General features: G+C 37.4%; 2 protein-coding genes across 7 annotated transcripts in view; one reads left to right on the top strand and one right to left on the bottom strand.

The window, feature by feature from the left end:
* The window catches only part of LOC143881640 (uncharacterized), a 37,503-nt gene extending 29,599 nt beyond the window's left edge, over positions 1-7,904 (bottom strand). Inside the window, exons 1-7 of one of the 6 annotated variants that reach the window (XM_077384848.1) lie at positions 7,781-7,904; positions 7,551-7,608; positions 4,698-5,039; positions 2,991-3,176; positions 1,740-1,823; positions 868-927; positions 558-602 (exon numbers count right to left, since the gene is read on the bottom strand). In XM_077384848.1, coding sequence (XP_077240963.1) covers positions 558-602; positions 868-927; positions 1,740-1,823; positions 2,991-3,176; positions 4,698-5,006 — 684 coding nt within the window. In that variant the 5' untranslated portion in view covers positions 5,007-5,039; positions 7,551-7,608; positions 7,781-7,904. The other 5 variants (XM_077384849.1, XM_077384846.1, XM_077384847.1 and 2 more) reach the window with 5 other exon arrangements.
* A 6,332-nt stretch (positions 7,905-14,236) lies between these two features.
* Positions 14,237-19,784, top strand: OPR3 (oxophytodienoate-reductase 3). Its single transcript, XM_077384845.1, has 5 exons — positions 14,237-14,526; positions 15,171-15,311; positions 17,153-17,283; positions 18,623-18,808; positions 18,976-19,784. The coding sequence occupies exons 1-5, from the start codon at positions 14,453-14,455 to the stop codon at positions 19,635-19,637; spliced, it is 1,194 nt and encodes a 397-aa protein (XP_077240960.1). The 5' UTR covers positions 14,237-14,452; the 3' UTR covers positions 19,638-19,784.
* Positions 19,785-21,680: the final 1,896 nt, after the last annotated feature.

Here is a 21,680-nt window from a genome sequence, read left to right as displayed (position 1 = left end):
TAAAAACAGAGGCATTTGTATTTTTTGCCTTTGTTGAAATGATTGATGACACATCCCAAACCACAGAATCAAAGAACAATGCTTTAATCGATAATGAACATGAAAACATACCTTGAGAGAAGCAATCCATAATTTTATCAAATATCCACCACTAATTTTATAGATAGAGAACAATATTCCCATGAGAAGAATCATTATAGACCAGCTTATAACCAGATCGCTACATAGACAAGGACTTCTACAAACAATACCAATCATGAAAAAACATACAACCTTTAATTTCAAAAAATTAAAAATCGTAAAGCGGTCCCCTTTATGAACTATGCAGGATCATTCGTATGCAAATGATGAAGCATTGGGTAAGATGTTACATCCATAACTACATTAAAATGTCCAACAAGATCCTGGAATGTAATTCCATTCCAAGAGTAACTCAACTATCAATACATAAGAGCAAGCAGCACATAATTGTCTGTAATTAAACTGTCATGTGAAAGAAAAACTCATAGCAAGAATAACCACAGGAAAACAGTATGAAATGATAACAAACAAATTACCTGTAAACGAAAAACAAATGATAGATCGCTTTGTTTAAGGTGCTCCTGCAAAAGAAGTGACACATAAATTGTTGTAAGCATTTATAATCTATGTAACAGCACAAATTCAATAATCAGAAAAGCAAAACCATAATCAAGACATGCAACATTTTATTTAATGAAAATCCAAACTATAGTAGAGATGATGAAGCGAGCGAAGCAAGTTCATTATATTGGAAAGAAAGACTATTGTCATTAAACTAAACATGCTTGTGTATACCAATACAAGATATATTACAAGAAGAAGTATCAGTTCTAAAAGCATTTATACCTGACCGAAAAGTATTTCATTCAACTCACTCACTGAAGGAGTTCTTTCCACAGCATGAACCTAGCAGTGAAGTTAAAATAGTTTCAGAAGATGATGTAGAAACTTATTGTTAACGCATAACTGCATCAAATTACTTTTTGTAAGCTAGTGTGTCACTCTAAGACAACTCTAGTATGTACACATACTACAAATAATTTTGAACGAGGACCGGACTTATCAAGGTTGATAGTCATTTTGCAAAAGATTATAAAGTAGCAGCAAAGGAGATCATCAATATGTATTCATGAGATTTGAAAATCAGCTTGTAGTATTCTTCACTAATACTCCAAGGAGATTATTTATGCCCCTCATACAAGAGCATTTGATGTAATCATCCCATTCATTTGAAACTTAATGTAATTTAGGATGATTAGTGATAGGCCACTAACCATCCTCTTCCCCAGAAGTATGAGTTTTCTTGGATTTGAAACTAAAAGTGTAGCCATGTCACCCTATACTTCCCATAGTCGTAGATTAGAATTAGAAATAGGTGAATGAAAGATAAGTTTGGTCCTTAGTTAATATCTGCAACTGATTTGGTTCTGATATTCTATTGACTAGGAGAAGAAGAGATGAAGAACCTTGTCCATTTAATAAAATCCAAGAACATATTTAGTGAAAAGATTTCATTGTACCAGTTTTTATCAACATAAGAAATTAAATCTTTATTAGCTACAGAACATGGAACAAGAATAACCAAAAAAAAATCATACCATACAAACAAAAAAAAAACATCAAAATTTGAAGCACCTCAGCTTTAAAAGATTCAGCTGAAAATTGACATTAAAAATGATAAAACAGCAATAACAAACACAATCAAATTTAGTACAAACCTCCACACCTCCAGGAAAGCAAAATGAAAGTAGATCTTTATATTTGAGAGGTAGCTGCTTTTCTGGGGGATATACAAATAAAACCTGAAAGTAGAAAATGGATGTTCATCTTTAAATGTCCAAAAAGTTGTCAAATATTAAAGAATTAACCTGCAAGATACTTAAGCATAACCTGTTGATCATGCAGAGATGTAACGTGAGATAACCACAATAAACACAAATCTCACACACGGTGTTAAAGGACTTCTATGAAGAAAAGTCATCAGCAGCACAGCCTCACATCAAGACACTATTTTAACACAATTTCCATAACACATATGAGAAACAACATGTTTCTCCGGTGCATTATTCCAAAGAATATTAATACCATAAAAAATTAAATCAGAACCACTCTTTCAATTATCCAAAGTTCCAAACTCATAACCTATTCGGCCCCATCAAGGATGGGTCATGCCAAACAATCTCCTACTTCAAATGATCACAATCCTCCATTGGTCTGCAAATGGATAGTTAGAGAGAGAGACCAACGGCTCAAGTTGAGCAGGAAAATCTCTCATATGAGGGTTGTGGTCACTACACAGGTGAATTTTGAGGCATATACAGCCCAAGGTGGGAACAGCTGAATGATTTAGATAATTGAAAGGTTAGTCCCAATCTATACCTCTGCCTGCTCATACAAACCGCCATCTTGTATGGCTGGGCAACATATGATACCTCACAACATATGTCTTGAATAACATTTCCTATGATCCATTAATAATTTAAAGAGAATACTAAAAAACATGAATACGAACATGTCCTTTCACGCATTTCAACCTAGGTAGTCAAGTATATGGTAGCGACAACACAAATGGTACTCATCATCCATGAGAAAACCACATGCTACCAGCAAGAAACCCGTGACAGGAGACACCTGTACAACATGAAGGAGACAAGTCTACTTGTTTTCAGCTACACGATTATAACAGATATAGTCCAAATACCTCTATGCTTGCACAGCATAGATTAAGATGTCAAGAAAAAATGACAATCTAAAACAAACTGCGAGAAAAATTCCTTATTTTTTAGAACTATAAAAACAATAAATTTTATACGAGCCTCTCAATATCAAAGTTGCAAAAGCAGATTCGAGGAAACAGCTAACCAAAAATAACTAATCATAAAAATTAGGCATTTTTCTGATCTAGAAAAGGATATAAATTTCTCCAAGCATTTTGCTTCAATATTGCATTCATGGATCAGACTTGGCACCTGAGGTTCAAGATTAGATTCTTTGTGCGGTTGGCGGCGGAAACTTAGTGTTGTTCGTAATTTCTTTGGACCCGAGTTTTTCTCTAAAATCTGCTTTTGAAGTTCTTGAATGTTAGAGTTAGGATGAAGTCCAACAACTACCATGCTCTCAAAAATCCTGGACGGCTCTTTCACCAACCTTTGATCCTGCACAATTTAAACTTGTATGGTTAATAACATAAACAAGATCGAACCTTTGATCCTGCACAATTTAAACTTTAAGTTCAACAACATAAACAAAATCAATGAGTGGCATATGCTCCGAAATCAGATCAAAATTAATCCCAAATATAGAAATAGATCCTACTTTTTTTTAATGGTAAAGAATTGAATTAAGAAGAAATGAGAAATAGATCCTACTTAAGAATGACTACCCTTACTTATCCCAAAGAAATATTATGAAAAAACTTAAAAAGTGATTTGACAAAACAAGGCATGCCAACAAGTCGATGGCAACAAAAAACTGTAACATTCACATTTTATAAAATAATTGAACATGGACATAAAAAATAATAATTCAGAAATAGGATCATGTAAGTACCATGAAAGAAAAGTACGTATACGAAAATGACAAACAACATCATTGAGTAAATAGGCAAACTGTGTGATTGGCACGCAAGGTTGGGACCCGTGGGTAGAGATCCTAGTCATGGGAAATCTTCACATCCTTACTCAGCCCAAACTTCTGACAGAATTAGGGCAGTAAAACATAATTACAAAAAAACCACTCCACAATTTAGGAAAGACAACTCTATGGAAGATTCATATTTCAACAAGTAAACACTACATCTTCATAGGCCGGTCAAAAGTAATAAGGTGGAAGGACAGAGACCTAGTGTCTGACTGTGTTTCGAACTATATGGTGCATTTCTCCGGCTATGAACATGCATAAACCGGTGGAAAATAATTAAAATAAAATTTGTTACTGGGTGACTTTAAGAATCCATCAAATCAGATGCTTGAAGTGGATAGAGATTAGAGAAACCTGACATGACTTACCATCCCCACCAAAAACATGCCGAATTGCATGTGAAAAATGGTGTCTTTGTATGAACTACAAGTGAAATGTGGTAGGTAACTAGGTACTATATCATCAGACAAGTGTGTCAGTGCATGCCAGTGGGTGTTTGATATTGTTAAACTATTATGGGTACTTTTTTGCTTATGTGATGGTTTTTTAGTGTGAATATGAGTTCATTCTAGTACTTCCTAAGATTAGATCTTAAATGTCCATCATTTGCATATATTTCCATATGTTTCTATAATTTTATAGGATTTTCACCAAGAGTCAGAAAGGTGAACAAGTGGACTCCCCGTTCATGTGTTGTAGTAATTATTTTTGTTATGGAAAAGTAATCTAAGAATTCCAACCTAAACCTTGTTTGGTAGTAGTTTCAGTTCCAAACAGAAACATCAAACTAAATAAACGATAGACCTACAGAGTTCACTTGGTCAAAATCAATTCTTATACGTGAAGAAAAAGACTTGCACACCATCCTCATTTGGCACAAAGCTATCACAAGAACCTTCATAATTACAAGCTAAAGGTATATACTACGCTACAATATCCAGAGAAATGAATGTGCATGGGCATGATAACAATTAAAATATCAGAATTAAATGGGTCACTTAAAAGCAAAGTGGGCCACATAATTGGGAACACCATACCAAGGACTGCAACTGATCGTTTGCCCATTGACGCTTTTGGGTGGTAAGAACTTCTGGATTATAGTATCCTCTTTTCACTTCGGGCAGAGATGAGAATCCTTTTAATACTTTTGTAACCTTCCGCTGTAGTTTCTGAACTGGGCTGTTACTTTTATCATCTTTAGATGAAAAGACTACAGATGGGCGTGGTGAACGAACAGCGGCAGCCGCAGTTGCAGCTGAGACTGCTCTTGCAACGACATCCTCAGTTGTCTGCACCAAATATGAAGGAGTCCATCCAGGGCTATCGGAACCTTCTTTTGTAGCCATTTTACAATATTTTGCCAATTAAAATGTCGATCACTGTCTAAATGAATTGTTTACAAGTTAGTAACTAAGTATAAAATGATTAAACATGTAATACATAATAACAGTAGGATTACATCTCAATTAATCATAATTATCATCTTTCAAAAAAACTAATACAATTATCCTGTAGAAAACCCAAATCATGGCCCAAAACTGCTTTTGTACAGTACTGATGCCTGGAGGAGAAATACGATAAGAACCATAAATCTTAAATCCTGGGGATTAAAAGAAGAGAGCAACCAAAACAGGCAGAGGATGGTCAAGATGTAACTTGTGAAAGGGAAATATCCAATAAACAGAATAAGTCCCCTTTATAATTAACAATGCTAATGATTTCTTGACACCGGATCATCAAGAAAACAAGATTGAAACATAAGAAAATGCATCAAAGAAGACATTAATTTCCGATAATCTTCAAAACAATAATAGGTGCTAAACTATATTGGACCAAGCTTCAAATATACAGAATAAGTTCCCTTTATAATTAACAATGCCAATTATTTCTTGACACTGGATCATAAAAAAACAAGATTAAAACATAAGAAAATACATGAAAGAAGACAATAATTTCCAATAATCTTCAAAACAATAATAGGTACTAAACTATATTGGACCAAGCTTCACTGATTATTGAGAAGTCAATGCACTATAAAATCACAAAATGCTGAAATTCATCCACAAGATTAGCAAGATAGGTTAGCTCGAGAAGGGGTGGGAAGGCAGGGGTTGGAGCTATTCGACTTCCTTCCCATGATGTTTGTTATCTTTCGTATTTCCCTTGGCTTTTTATAAAATCCTCTGATGTAATGTGGGGTTGACCATCTCGGTCTTCCCTTTTTGAATGAATGAAATTGCAACCATTCAAAAAAAAAAGATTAGAAGAGGAGTTCCACAGGTTTAACTAACTGCAGAAAACACATGAAATGTAAAATAAACCAATCGCAAGCAATAAAAAATGAGGTTTTAAAAAGACGGAGAAATAAAATATTAAATTCAAAGAGCAACAAAATTGGAAAATCCAGTATAGATAAAAAGTCAGTGCTTTCTATGACCATTTGTCCTTCGTGGTTCCGTACCAAAATGCTTACTCACACAATTCCAGCACCTATTCAATTACACCAAATTCTATTCCTATGTGGTCTTCAATTTTAATTGTCACTGCTCATCTTTGTCGCTCAACAACCTGAGTAGAACAACACATATAGGAGCCAATGTTATCTCCTGTGTAACAACCCGTTTCTCCTCTGCAAGCATAAAGGGGTAAAAAGGAACAAAAGAAAACATCCATTGCCAGACAGAACTGAGAATTCCCTTCCTCCACATATAAATATAATATGATTTACAACTATCAAATGAAAAATCTAATCATGTGCCCTCTTAGAACAGTACACCTGCCTTGTATATAGGGTCACTCAGCTGGTCAACAAAACAATAACTTTTACGGAGGCCATTCCACAGCACATCATGATCCCTACTAAAAAAAACTCGAAGATAACCTTTAGCTTCCCATTTCATGTTAAGTGCCCCAGCCTTAAACTTAATTAACCATGGATCCCATGACTGAAAGACACTCATGTTCAAATGTGGCATCCTCTGCTCTATCAAGCTTTTAACTCTCCGGCTCAAGGGTCAAATAGATTTTCTTACTGTGCATAGAGTTTTTTCCTCTTTCCTTTCTAATCATATGTAAGAGATGCCTCCAATCACTATCCTTGATTGAGAGAGATTCATCAGCTTTAAATCAGCATAGAATTAGAAGTTAAGCATTTCAAACGATTATACAGTCGAATTTTTTTATAAATAAACCATATATCTATATATTACAAATTCATATGTGTTTCTTACTTCCCCAGAAGTATTTATACTCTTTCCAGTTTTTGCACTCGTCTTCAGTACATCTTTGTTAATTTATATGGGTAAATTATCGACGTTTTCCTTAAGTTTTCAAAAGTTTAGCACTTGACTGATGAACTTTGTCCAAAGAAAATTAGTACTTAAAATCATTAAATTCAGGCCAATATTTTTCTGAATTATTTGTGATAAAAAAATTATTTTCAATTTATTCCAAACGCATCTCTCTAACTGCCTCTCAACGCGCATCTAGAATAAAAGATGTAGAAAAATCAATGCAGAAACCTTCATTAAAATCCAGATATTCCTCAAGGGCGTTTCAATCCATGAAAAAAATGAAAAATAATTATAAAAAAAAAACGATGATTCATGTGGTAAAAAAAAAAAAAAACTGACACCGCTAGAAATTAAAAAGGAAAACAAATAACAGCACATCAAAAACGAAAAATAAAATAAAACAAATAGAACTTTCTCCGTAAAAGCTTCTTGATATGAAAAATTACAAAAGCACAGAATCGATGACTCCAGTTTCAACTTAACCTAGCTCAGAAACTCGAATCATCAGACGATAATAAATTCACGAAATAATTACAAGCAAATGAAATTGAAAAGAACTTCTGATGAAAATAAATAAAAAAATAAACTGAAACACACGTGCCTTCATAGAATCGAGGGAGTGATAGTGCTAAACGCCATGGCAACGGAAAATCCTCTGAAACCGAAGATAGGGAAATAAGAGGGTGAAAAGGATTAATAGTGAAGGGGAAAAGGACGGAATCCCGTTTTAGAAGCGGTTTCCAAAAGTATATAAATATGAGAATGAGAAAAAAATGGGAAATTGATTTTTATAGCAATAAAATAATAAAGGAGGACGGAAAAATGACCTCGAAAGCGTCGAATTTTAAACGGCATGGGGTCGCCTCCATATATGTAGCCAAACGGGCATAGAGAGGTGATGCTGTAGTGAAGCGTCCGAGGAACTACGTTTTTTTTTTTCTCTCGCTACTTTCTCTAATGCGCGGGGTGCGTAGTGTACCGAGGGAAACGAAAACTTGGGTGTAATTTTTTTTCTCCTGTTTCACGGTTTCGGCCGAATTTTTATTTTTTTTTGTAATTTCGTCCGAAATTTCGAGAAATTCAACCCAAAAATTTTAATTATATAGCATATTTTCCTAAATTTCGACCGAAATCTGTATGAAATAATATATTGTTTTTTAATCATGTACGTTTCGGTGAGGGCCGAAACGGATACTGAAACTGAAGTTTAAAACCTTGCTAGGTAGACAGGTGATCTAGATTAGGATGATGATCTTACCGTACACCATATATTGGCGGACTTAACAGGTTATTGATAGAAAAATTACAAGCATTAGATTGGTGTAGATTTTTAGCTCCGGACCACTCTGGTGGGACCTACAACATGTCTACGCGTTTTTTACGTGTTGGAATCCCAAGTAGCATGCGCTCGGTTGGTGTGTGCAGTGTGCTAAAATAATTGGTTCAATCAGTGTGGTCCACCATTCATGTATGCGATGTGACCATCGACTCTACCAAACTAGTTACGCGTGGAATTTGCACTTCGAATATGTATGTTTCTCTTGCGGAATGCGGGCGCCCTTCCAAAAATGGGGTGAAAGGGCGGCACCCATTGGATCCTCATCAGTCATCAACGTAGTCCATTTATCATCCTTGGACTTTATGCACTATGGTGATGTCGATCCAATGGGGGCGCCATTTCACTCCTTTTTAGCAAGGATGCCCCTGAGTTTAGGGACGTCCTTGAAGCTGATTTTTGCGAGCGCACCCTTCATTCTATCATTCATAAATAAATAAATTTGAATATATAAATGATTTTTTTACTTTTAAATTAAATAAAACGGTCAGCATCTATTTATGGAAAAAAAACAATGAAGAAATAATAAATCGGCACTTTGAGTAAAATCTTTTATAAATTCTCAGTTTACTTTTCAAGTCATCTTTCTACTCGTGAGAGAGAGAGAGAGAGAGCTTTGGTTATTATGTTGCCATCCTTCTGGGATGTTCTCCATCAAACGTGGGTTTATTTTGTCCCTGGATAGATTCAGCTATCTTATACTTTCGTTTACCTCTATTATTATATAAAACTAGTGGACAACCCGTGCGATGCGCGGGGCAAAAAATAAATAATTCGCCAAAATTTTGCCAATATACGTAGGATATTGAGAGACAGAAACAATTTTGCTAAAATCATGGGACATAAAAGGGGTGCCATGTGGCGCACCCACGTCGTCCAGGATTCTATTTTACATGTATAGATAGATAGATTATATGATATTAGTAGAAGAAAATTGGCAAACAACAAGCAAGATACTTCGAGGATAAATTCAGAAATCCAAGCAGGATAGCCATGCCTCCTCTTGCCACCAACCAAATAAATCCCCCTTTTAATATTGCTGGCAATAATGCCCTTGAGTGGTAAGTCAGATGCTAGAGCAGCATAACACGAGTCAAACCTATACTTTATTTGGTAGCTAAAACATAGACTTCATTTAGATCTCCTTTTTCTTTTTTATGAAAGGTAGGCTATAATCCAACCTACGAAGGTTTGTCATCCATCCTATTCTCGTTCAAGTACGTTTAACTTCGGAGTTTTGATGGGATTTGTACATTATGCTGGTATAACCACACCGTTAAATCTCTTTTTTCACTTTATATTATGAGAGAAGCTATTGTTGTTTTTTTTAAAAGACCAAGAAAGTGGGCTTTAATCATTGGGTGAAAATTTTATTCCATCAAAATATTCATATCATGGTCAAATTTTCAGTGAGGTTGATGCATCCGACGCCTGCCCGAATCCCTGCCCCAAGACAATACACTTGGGATGCCGGAGTGGTCATCATGCCCATCACACTCTCCTGCTAGGACTTCTCAAAAAAGTACTGTTAAAGTGACTAAACCAAATGATATTGGTAGCAATTTTTAAAAGCAAATGTCTCTCACTCATTATGGTAATGTCACTCCTCGCCTTTTAACACTTTTGAGTGGACATTGATAGCTTTTTGAGATTGAAATTTTACCTGTTTGTTAGTAACTCCTCTGAGAATTTGTAACGATAACGTTCAAAAGCTAACTAGGGAGGTGTAAAATGAAGAGAGGAGTGCCACTGATAAAACAATAGTGTAGAAACTTTATTTGCAAAAACAGTATTGTAGTTTGACAATTTACAACTAGAGTCGTCACATTTGAGGGAAATTTGCAAATCCCGTCGTCTAGTCAATTTGTGACCAAAATACTATTGATACGTAAAAAGACCAAAATGTCCATATGTTGTGTTGGAGAAATAATTTGTATCTGTTGGAAAGAAAAAACAGTAACCAGTTTGCTTCAATACGCGAAATCGCTTTCCTTAAGACAGATTTCGCCCCCACTAGAAGTGTGCAAAGGGGATCCGCGAACTGCCTCCAAGATACAATGAAGCCAGTAGGAATGTCCTACTAATTTGACGACGCTATGCACAAGCGGAGTCAAATCCGAAATGCCCTTAGAATCTTACAAGCCTGAGAGAATCAGTCTAATTTCTGTTACTGCAGTATAACAGTAATTAGATAAACAATAAGAAAATAGTTTAGTAAAACGAATTTTGGTGGGAGCAAGAAAGAGAGTATAATGCACTGGAAGCCTTAAGAATTTTTCCAGAAATGGGTAAATTCGATTCTATCTTGAAATGGCTGGGTTCTGCAACTTTTATAGAGCCTCTGGTGACTTTTCAGTGTGAAAAGCACCCCTGTATAGAGTCTTTCCAGATCAGTTTGAATTCTGGCCGTTAGATCGCGCCCATACGCGATTCAACGAACCAGATCAATCCTAGAGAGACTGTTGGGATATTTAAATTCCCGTCCTCCCATCTAACCGTTAGATGATCCATCTATGGTACAGATCGTACCCCTTAGATCCTTGACCGTTGGGGAAGGGACACAACCCAATGGATCGCACCCACTGACCGTTGGAGCACTGGGCCCGCTGGGCCGACCGTTGTGCTCGAATCAAAGCCCAACCCAATCGAACTATTCGACACCGTCCCGCGGTTCGACCCACGGCTAAGACCTCATGTGCACATAAACAAATAAGAAGAAAGAGTGAAGCTTTATAAGCTCAACTCTTTCTTTCTTACGAGTCGGTACGGGACTATCTTTTCCCTCTACTTTACACTCTTCTCTTTCTCTTGCAAAAAGTAACTATTTCCAAAGAAAAGTTTTTCCTTTTCCAAAACACACTTAAAGAAATATTTTCCAAAAATTGTTTTGACCAAAAAACTTAATTTTGAAAAATCTTTAACATGTTGTGTGTGAAAAGATGGAAACTGCCATACCTTGAGGAGGTTGTGAGCCCCCTATTAGCATGGCAAGCGTCAGCGTCTTCGACCGCTCGAGCCAAACCTCCTCAATAATTAGGTGTTCCCCCTATTAGTAAGGGCATTCCGCAAAAACTTTCCATAGTCAGGGCACTTCGCAAACAAGCACTAATCAATGCTCTTATCATCTCATTCACTGTATTTCTCTCAAATTGAGAAAGCGGTTCATTTCACTTGATGATTCCACCTGCCTCATTAGGACGGGAAAGGGGTCATCATGAAAAGGAACGGTTCATTAGGGCCGGGAGAGTGTGCGGATAGAGGCCTTGCATTCGATGTTGCAACTTCTTGACTCCCACCTTGTATGGCACTGAAAGCAGTAGGTAGGGAGATGGCACGCCATCCATCGAATCCATGGCTAATCACAGAAACCAGAAGGGACGGGTTTAGACCAAAATACTTGTGACACTCGGTAATATGTTTTGATAGGGTGTGCTGATATCATTTCTACATATACTAGCATTCTTGGCCATGCCACGCATGTGTAACGTAATGTAATGGGCCCTACGCCAATAAAAAGCGAGGTGTAAAAAAGGTCCCCACCCTAAAGATACATGGGCTTGGGTGGAGATGAGGGACCTACCCCATCAAAACATGAGTAAAATGGTGGCCCCAGCGGATTCATGGGTTGACTTGACTTGGTGGGACTCACCTTATCAAAAGTAAAATAAATGTGGAGAACTTTTTCTTTTCCAAAAAAGTTCATGCAATCCAAAGAGGGTCTTAAGGAGATTAATCTCACCGTATTTAGAATTCCATGTCAGAGTATCGGATCCGACCAGACGTGACAATTGATCATGTAGTGCTACATTAGGTCACTAGATTAAATTAGGATTATCTCTTTCCATCTTTATCTTAGCATCTTCATGTTTATCCATTAATTACTCTATGTAAACACTCATGAGATCTTATGTAATTAAGCAATATTAGTGGAGTTTAAATTCTTTACATTCCCTGCTTATGAAAACCATCCTAAGTCGAAATAAGGTTGACTTCTCACTTGCGATGACCGTTTCTACAAAAAAACGAACAATTTTAAATTCCAAATTTTACTTGTTGAAAACATGGTTTTAAATTTCGACCGAAATCCAAAATTTCGGATTTCGGTCGAGACCGTCGACCTACACCGAAATCACATATACCGGAAATGGTATTTTATTTCGTCCAAAATTTCAAAATTTCTGCCGAAAATTTGTTTTTTATCGAAATTTCACCTAAAAACCTGTTTTTTTAATTAATTAAATATTTTACCGAAATTTCGGCCAAAATTTTGTATGGAATAAAATAGTGTTTATCTTGTTTCGCCGGATTTCAGCCGAAATTTTGAACTTTCGGTCGCCGAATCACTCAAGTTATGATCTTATACATGCTAGGTCTCTTCTTTCTTGCATCTGGCTTATTTTCTTCATTTAGCATTCAGACCAAATGACTTTATGAAATTACGTCGACACTTTCGATTTCGGTGGAGTCCGAAACCGGTACCGAAACCGAAATTTAAAACCATTGTTGAAAGAATAGATCCAACTCTATTTCAGCCGTCCATTTCTCGGTCATCCAAAATATTAAAAACATGGCCATGTTTATTAAAACGCTATTGATATTTACATGACCATCTTTTGATAATTGCACAAAATCATCTTGTCCTTAGTTATTTAAAGAGCAGTCAAAACTGTCAAAGGTTATTACAGTTCCCAAAAAGCTCTTAGAAGCCAATTAAAAAAGAAAGACAAAAGAAAAGACAGGCTGAGCTTGTGAAATTTAGGGCTGGCAATTTCACCCGAAAAAGCGGGGATCCGCCCCGCCCCGCCCCGTTTGGGGAGGGGATTCCCCGATTTGAAAGGGGAAGGGGATGGAGTTGTCCCCGCCCCGCCCCGCTAATCAATGCCATTTTTTTGTAAATTTTTAAGTTTTTTTTTAAGGAAAACTACTAGAAACTCTGTGGATCAGCTACAAGATTCCCCCAAACATAAACTTAGCTTGTCTTTTCCTTTTAATTAGCTTCTGAGAGCATTTTGGGAATTATAATAACCTTTTCACAGATGTTGAAATTATAAAGACAAGCTGAGAGCCTGAGAAGCTGAGTGTATGCAATTATCAAAAAATCGTAGTGCCAACAAAATTTTAGGATTGGATTGCAGGTTTTAATTTTCAACAAGAAAAATTTAGCTACTAGAAATTTGTTTCATGTCAGCACTAGACTGAATTGCAGTTAAAGAAATAAGTCATTTGTTGATTTTTTTCTCTTCTCCATTCTCATTTCTCATGCTCATCTGGGGGTTAACATGCTATACAGAATGAACTAATGAACATTATTTTGCGTGTGTGAGCGCCCACTTATGGACTTTTAAAGTTCATTGTGACTACTGAAATAGTTACTTTTTGCACATTGGCTGCCTGTTAATGAAGGTAAACCTGGTGCTCATTTCCTATTTATCATTCCATAATTTATGCAGAAAATTGCTGAAAGATGAGGTCCTGTTGTTATTTATGTTTGTTGTCTCATCCATGCATTTCTGATTTTGTCCATCTGTTTGTTGATCACATGAATAGAATCATAGCATTCATCACAATATTGTCTGTAATGGACGTAGAAGAAAGAAGCTCTGTTTGCTGGTTTGATTGGGTTCCAAAGAGGGGGCGGGGCGGGGATTTTGTCCCCGAAGGATGCGGGGAGGGGAAGGGGAAGGGGAAGGGGATTAGATATTCCCCGCGGGGAGGGGAGGGGGATTCCCCACCATCCCCGCAGAGGGGAAGGGGAAGGGGAGGGGGAAAATTCCCCGCAGAGGGGAAGGGGAAGGGGACCCCAACATCCGGCCCCGACCCGCCCCGTTGCCACCCCTAGTGAAATTATCAAATTACGGTAGTGCAAATATCAATAGCCTTATTAAAACACCGGGCAAATTCCGAGAACTTATTTGCGAATTTGCGATCATGTCCAAAGTCCAAACCCAATCCGCAGCCGTATAAGACCACACGATTTTTATACAAAAACACATGAAGAACATGTCTACCCCTCCAAACATCACCATCACTTTCAAAGTTCTCCCACCGACCGACGAGGACTCCACCTAACTCCTTTTTATTTCTCTGCTTTCCCTCTTCTTCATCTTTACTTTCTTCTTATTCCTCTTCTTTTTCTTCCTATCTCTCTACTAGATCGTCACATATGGCTGAATCCCCGGTAAAATGTCCGACTCTATTTTCTCCTTGCAAGATGGGGCGATTCAACCTATCTCACAGGTCAGTTCTTTGGGTATTTCTTTCATAATCTCTCCCTATTCGCTTTTTTACTTTTACTTTGGTGTGTACGGATTCGGTTTAAAGTGGTATCGGATCGGATCGGATCCAACTGAAGGAATAAACCCATCTGCCCGGAAAACAGCGAAACTGTTAGGGTTTATTCTTGGCAAGAGATCCATGATTGAAGGGTATTTTCGTCATTTTGACAGACGATAAAGAGGGCTGATATTTCCAACCTCGTTATTGTGGAATATTCCACCCTGTATCTTTATTTTGCATATCATTCGGGGAAATTATATATTCGTCCCTATTTTTACCTGGGACAGCCTCCTCTAGTGTAAAATATTACTCACAAATACACTGTGGAGGGCTGCCCCAGGTAAAAAAAGGGACGAGTATACCACTTCCCATTATTCCTCTGTCTGTTACTGTAGTAGGGGTGGAAGAACCAAAACACGGGATGGAAGTATTATCTGTAAAATTTACAAGGGCTGATTGTTTCGCCCCGCTAAGGATAATGCGCCCCCTGTTAACGTGAGGATAGTTCCTGCACGCGTCATGCTAGCGGGCATTGTGGCTTGTGAGTCTGTATTGAAATTACGAATTTAGCCCTCATCTTTCTCTCCTTTTGCACCGTGTGGCAGGATAGTTCTTGCACCCATGACAAGATGCAGAGCTCTGAATGGAATTCCACAGCCGGCCAATGTCGAGTACTACGTCCAGAGGGCTACACAAGGTGGATTCCTCATCACGGAAGGAACATTAATTTCACCAACTGCTGCAGGGTAATTTTGTAATCTCCACTTCTATGTACGTCCTCAAGAAGGGAAAAAATGGAAATGATATCAGCACAACCATGTTTTGATATTTTCACTAACGCATCTTGTCTTTTAGTATTAAAGAGCTGTTAAAAGGTTATTACAGTTCCCAGAAAACTCCCACAAGACAATTAAAACATAAAAGGCAAGCTAGGTTAGAAAAGACAAGCTGGTTTTGTGCAATTATTAAAACATATTTGTGCTGATATCATTTCCCCTAAAAGGAATCTTAATCTTTTTATTTATTTTTAGATTGTCCATACCTGCACCAGATCGTGGGCCCTCGACCACATGTGAGGGGATGTTGGTAAGTGAGAATATATCCGACAAGGTTTCTGTTCTCGTATTAACAAATGAATCCCGTGTTTACTTGTTGGGGAATGCTAAACTCAGGGGCGCTCTTGCAGAGCATTCCTCTTGATTCATTACTGGCCGTTATAATTTCTCACTAGCTGTCACCCTCTCCCATCTAATAAACGAGGTTTAATTATAAGATAAACATGCTGTCAACCTCACACACGTCACACGTGCCATATGGGATCCAAATTATTTGTTATTAAAGTTTATATATGATGCACGCACTTGAAGCCCAAACACTTGAGTGGGGCGCACATGAATGGATGATCTAAACCATTCAATTTTGGACCCATTGTATACAAGCCGTGCCCCAAAAAATATGGGCCGCAGGATGATCCTAATGTTGTAGATAATGATAAGAACATAATGCAGAAATATAACAGTAGAATTTGTTGTGCAAGGCACTTCCAGGAAGCTATCTTTAAGATAGTAATTTCTCACGTATAGATGCAGATGGACTATTGAAATTCTATCTCCATGATACAATGTCCAATACCGAGAATTGTAACACTGCACTTCTTGTATTCTCACGAATCAGAACCCACTCAGAAAAAAAACTTTTAAACTGATATTAAAGAGAGAAGAATACGACAGAAGAAGTAGATTTTAATAAACTCGGATTGAATCTAATTATAGACTTCGAATTGGTGCAAAAGACACCCTCTCACGAAGAGACTCGCACCCTTTTGAAGAAGAGGCGCAACTCTGAAGAGACTCTCACCCTTATGAAGAAGAGGCACAACTCTTCAAATATAGTCGTTTAACAGAAAACTATTTCAGCAATTAAAATTTAAACTCTTTTGCTTAAATGACTGTTATAGCCGGTAGGCCTAACTGTCTTTATATTTCTTCTTCCTTCATCTTCTTCCATATATATATATATATATATATATATATATATATATATATATATATATAATAATTAATTGAAGTTCTTTCATGGTGCTCTCTCAAAGAGAAATAGCTCTAAAGAACTTGAATGAGATGAGTGAAACCATCTCCTATTTATAGATGAAGGAGTAAAGGAGTTTGAATCCCAAATCTCCATGTGTGTTCAACAATTTCAAATAATTCTCACCAAAGCATTTAAAAAGATTCCAAAATGAAAAAGTGAAGGAACTTGCACAACTCTTAAGATTTTGATTTTCCCCTTCAAATTAATGGAGGGAACTTACACAAGTCTCAAAACTTTGACTTTGCCTCCAAATACATTATTTTAATATAACATAGTTTATACTATAAAATACATTATTAATAATATAATATACTTAATATTATATAACACCTAATATCCTTTCATTTGTAGAGTTTTCCATACAATGCCGTCCAATGAACAAAAAAGAAAAAAAAGATACGAGTATACATTATAAAAAAAACTGAAGAAGGGTTAATTCCTTCTACTATCATGAAAGAAATATTAACTTTGTATGGTGGTTCATTTGGTTGTAAAGGTTCCCGCATGTCCCAGGGATTTACACACGGGAGCAGATCGATGCCTGGAAGAAGGTAGTGGAAGCCGTTCATGCAAAGGGGAGTGTCATTTTCTGTCAGCTTTGGCATGTTGGCCGCGCCTCTAACCAAGGTATGCAAAGTATTCCCTTACAAAAATCTTGGGAGAAGATGAATGCATATTTCATTGGAAATTTTTTCGATAGAAAATAAATTTTCCAGATGTAAGCTAATTTTTCATGGATTTTGTTATTTTATAATCGAATTTTTTTCCTATTTTCAAAGAAATTTGCAGACTACTAGACCTTGGATTTTTTTTTCCATACTTTTTCCCTCTATCCAAACATTCCCTAAAATCATTATTTTTTCCATAAAATGAATTTCAGAACAGTCCTTAATGGAAAAAATAATGATTTTCTATTCAATTAAGAGGCATTATCATTTAAACATATGTTTGACAACCATGAAAACAATTTCCATGGAATATTAGTGGGGCCAGTTGTGAGAGATGGGAGTGAGGGGAGCATCAATAGCAACCCAATTTGAAGTGGCGTATTATTTTTCCTTGTTTGATAGGGATTTCTCGTACTGTCTCCCCTCCTTATGAGCAATCAGTTTAATCGTCTTTGATCATATGAATAGGATTGCGAGGACCCACAATTTGAATGTTCTAGATCAACATACATCTGTGCCGCATATACGACGGTCATATACTAAAGTGTTTACTATGGATTAGCCAAAAAAGAAAGTTTCAACAATGGATTGACCAAAAATGAAAGTTTAAACCATGGATTAACAAAAAAAGAAAGTTTAAACCATAGATTAACCATAAGAAAGAGGGTTGCTAGGAAACCTGCTTATTGGGAATACAATACTGGTGGAGATCCACCTCCTCCCATTGAGGACAAACCTCTAAAGACAATCCACTAGGAGTTGAGGAATAGCCAAAGGACTGGGAAGTTGAGTCAAAAGATGATAAATCGATACGATAGCAGGAAGTTGAGGAATAGCCAAAGGACCTCCTGGAACATTAGAGCTGTCGAGTCTACTCATGCAGGATAGCAGAAAGTTGATCTCGATGAGCTTGAAATCTGTTTCTTTGCCTTCAATTCAGTCCTTATTTAGCGTTTCAATTATAGGGACGGATGTTGGTTTTCATACTTAAACGTATCATCTTTCTTTTCATTTAATAAATCTTTAGGATCCCCCCAACCCAAGCTTACCTCCCATTAAAAGAAAAATAAAAAGAGGGTTGTGAAAATGGGGGCTCAACAAACAAATAAAAGGGAGCGCGTCTCCCCGAGCCCCACAAATGGCCAAAAACAGTTAAAATTGCCAAATCAATGTGTTCTATTCACCTTTCTTTGTTTTCTCCACGGAAACTGTTTTCGAAGTGTTTTCCAAGAAATTATATATTAACCATGGATACAATATGCTACCTTCTAAGCTGACTCTTTTTAACATTCTCACAGTTTATCAACCTGGTCGGACTGAAGCTCCGATCTCGTCCACAGACAAGCCCATTTCTGGAAGATGGAGAATTCTGATGCCAGATGGGACCTATGGTAAGTATCCCAGGCCACGGCGTCTCGATGCCTCTGAAATCCCGGAGATAGTGCAACATTACCGCCAGGCAGCCATTAACGCCATTGAAGCAGGTACCAGCCCACGAATTCAGTAAAAAAATGAATGGTTTGGATCATTAATGAACAAGTGGTCCACATTTTGGCCACATAGACCTAACTTTAAGTCACGTATAAATGATTCGTACCAAGAGTTTCAATGTATAATCAGGACCGTTCATCCTGATCAAATGATTTTGCAGGCTTTGATGGCATTGAAATCCATGGAGCACATGGGTATCTCATTGACCAATTCCTCAAGGATGGGATCAACGACAGAACGGACGAGTATGGAGGCTCGGTGGCGAACCGGTGCAAGTTCTTGATGCAAGTGACTCGATCCGTAGCATCCGCCATTGGCCCGGACCGGGTCGGCGTCCGAATATCACCCGCAATTGATCATCTTGAGGCCATGGACTCGGACCCACTCAACCTAGGCCTTGCAGTTATTGAGAGGCTTAACAAACTCCAAGACGAGTTGGGTCAGAAACTCGCTTATCTCCACATGACTCAGCCGCGTTACACGGCATATGGGCAGACGGAATCGGGCAGACATGGAAGTGAAGAGGAAGAGACTCGTTTCATGAGGGCATGGAGGGGGGCTTATAAGGGCACATTCATATGTAGTGGGGGGTTCACTAGGGAGCTGGGAATAGAAGCCATGGCTTGTGGAGATGCGGACCTAGTCTCATATGGTCGACTCTTTATCTCAAACCCAGACCTGGTTAAACGATTTGAGGTTAACGCGCCCTTGACTCGGTATGTCAGGGCCACTTTCTATACCAAGGATCCTGTTGTAGGGTACACAGACTACCCGTTTCTCGATCAGGGACGCAGGGAAAGTGACATTAGGTCACGCCTATGATTTAAATTATTGAAATAATCGTAGATGTATTGAAATTTTCTATGTATTTTGAGTTTATTATGCTTTAATGTTGAATGTTCAGCTTTGGTCAAGAAACTTAAGCGGTAAATGCTAAAAAGAAAGGGCCTGATAGGCTCCTCCTAAGTATTTCATGTGTAAGATAGGCAAATGAATGAAGTGGACTCATTGTTAGTTTAGTTTGAAAGACAAGATAGGCAGGTTGCGTGTCACGGGATGCAATTGGTATTATGACCCCCCATGAAGGGGGCTTGTGTCATCTTCAAAAGTATGTTGGGAGAAGACGTTTGGTGGGCATTCTTGTGACACTAGCTCAAGTGTAAAGATGAAAATTGTAAGGGGAATGATTTGGTAACCAGGAGTCAAACTGATGGGAGAGAAATCTACTATTTGTTGATTTTACTAAACCAAAGGGCTGACTTACGGCACTTGTGATGTTCTGGCAAGAACAAATTTGTTCGGTTCCCTGCTTGGTCTGACTCTCGGTTTCACTAGCATTATTCAAATTGTAATGAGTTCGGGGTGAAATGCATGAGACATACACATGAAAAGTTTAACAATTTTCATTGGCGTTAAATTTGGTCCATCATTGCAACGAATTCAACAGGCGACACACACACTCTCTCTCTCTCTCTCTAACCTTGTTATCTGTAAAACCATCACCACGTAGGCCATTGATGCTGGTAACAAATGGAGAATACTAATCTTTTCATTTATTGAGTAAAAAAGGAATGAAATTGGATGTGCAGGTTAACCTCTTTCAAAAGCAACTTGTACACGTGATACACAACTAACGCTGTATAGTTGGGGCTCTAATAATTAATGCTCTACAAATTTATAATCTCTTTATATCTTTTTAAAAAAAATATAGATATAATCTCTTTATATCTTATTGCTTAGACTAAGAATCATTGTTCCTCTGCTGATAGTTTATAATTTTATTATTTCTAATACTTTATACAAAAATCCAATGATATAAGAGGGATTTGGTAGCATCCATCGTAGTAGGCATTTCACGGATGGTCTGTTGCACATGAGAGCAGCCACCTCGTGAATGAAGACAAAATTTGCTGAAAAGTGAGCATGTGTGGCTGCTCTCACATGCAACAGGCCATCCGCGAATTGCCTTCTACGATGGATGCTAGCAAATCCCGATATGAGATACAAGAAAATACCTTATTAGAAAACATTATTCAAATTATGCACATGTGAAGATGAATACATCAAAACTGTTCGAAGTACGTACTGTATGTAGTTAGTTACGGAAGCGTTATTCGTTGGAATCTGTTGTGGCGGTTGCAGGAACCATGGACTCTAGTATGGTCGTGAAAACGGGCACCAATTGAAGATGGAGGGAGACTGGCCTATCAGTGGAAGTAGGGGGTCATCGAGTTTTCTTTTTGCCAAACATACCGGTATAAAACCTATTGCACCATAAACATAATTAAGCGTGGAAAGACAAAGAGTTGTACGAGAGAAATTGTGGCTAGGGGTCAGAGATGACGATGATGGACCAACCTTATTTGACAGCTAATACCTTTTAATATGTTATATAAAATGTGGCAACCAACAATATTAATTATAAGAATCCCATTTGTTATAACGAAACAATTTGCGTAAAACCTTTGTATTCTAAATCTAACAATGGTAACTAACAAACAAAGGTTTAAAGAGAATTAAGCTGATGATATAGTCCACTCATCTTGTTAGACACAATAAGTTTATATGAGAATATTCAATCCCACATTGTATGGGGATCCCATTTCCTCAAGAAGAAAACGAGAGCTACTGGGAAGTCATGCTCTCTAACTCTATTGCACTACATTCGTTGCGCTATATTCTCTGCAGCACACTAAAAATTATTTTTTGTAATATAAATACGTTAATTACTTTTTCCGTGAAATGACAAATCAACCTCAACATTGATGAGTTTTGGCAACATTACTATGCTGTCAGTATTCATACCATTTTTCATCATAAAATGCTGTCAGTATCTGGTTGCACAAACTCTAATTAGTTGTTGTG

This window comes from Tasmannia lanceolata, unplaced genomic scaffold, assembly GCF_043159265.1.
Source record: "Tasmannia lanceolata isolate RefF3 unplaced genomic scaffold, GAP_Taslan_0.1 ptg000007l, whole genome shotgun sequence".
NCBI lineage: Eukaryota > Viridiplantae > Streptophyta > Magnoliopsida > Canellales > Winteraceae > Tasmannia > Tasmannia lanceolata.
The sequence above is the reverse complement of the archived record's forward strand: the minus strand, read 5'-3'. Positions and strand labels throughout refer to the sequence as shown.

What these genes read in the sequence shown, in the direction of transcription:
- OPR3 (XM_077384845.1), top strand. Translation starts at nt 14,453, where the DNA reads ATGGCTGAATCCCCGGTAAAATGTCCGACTCTATTTTCTCCTTGCAAG. An exon ending in ATTTCACCAACTGCTGCAGG is followed by an intron (nt 15,312 to 17,152) that starts GTAATTTTGTAA and finishes TTGGTTGTAAAG; the next exon opens with GTTCCCGCATGTCCCAGGGA. An exon ending in CATTAACGCCATTGAAGCAG is followed by an intron (nt 18,809 to 18,975) that starts GTACCAGCCCAC and finishes ATGATTTTGCAG; the next exon opens with GCTTTGATGGCATTGAAATC.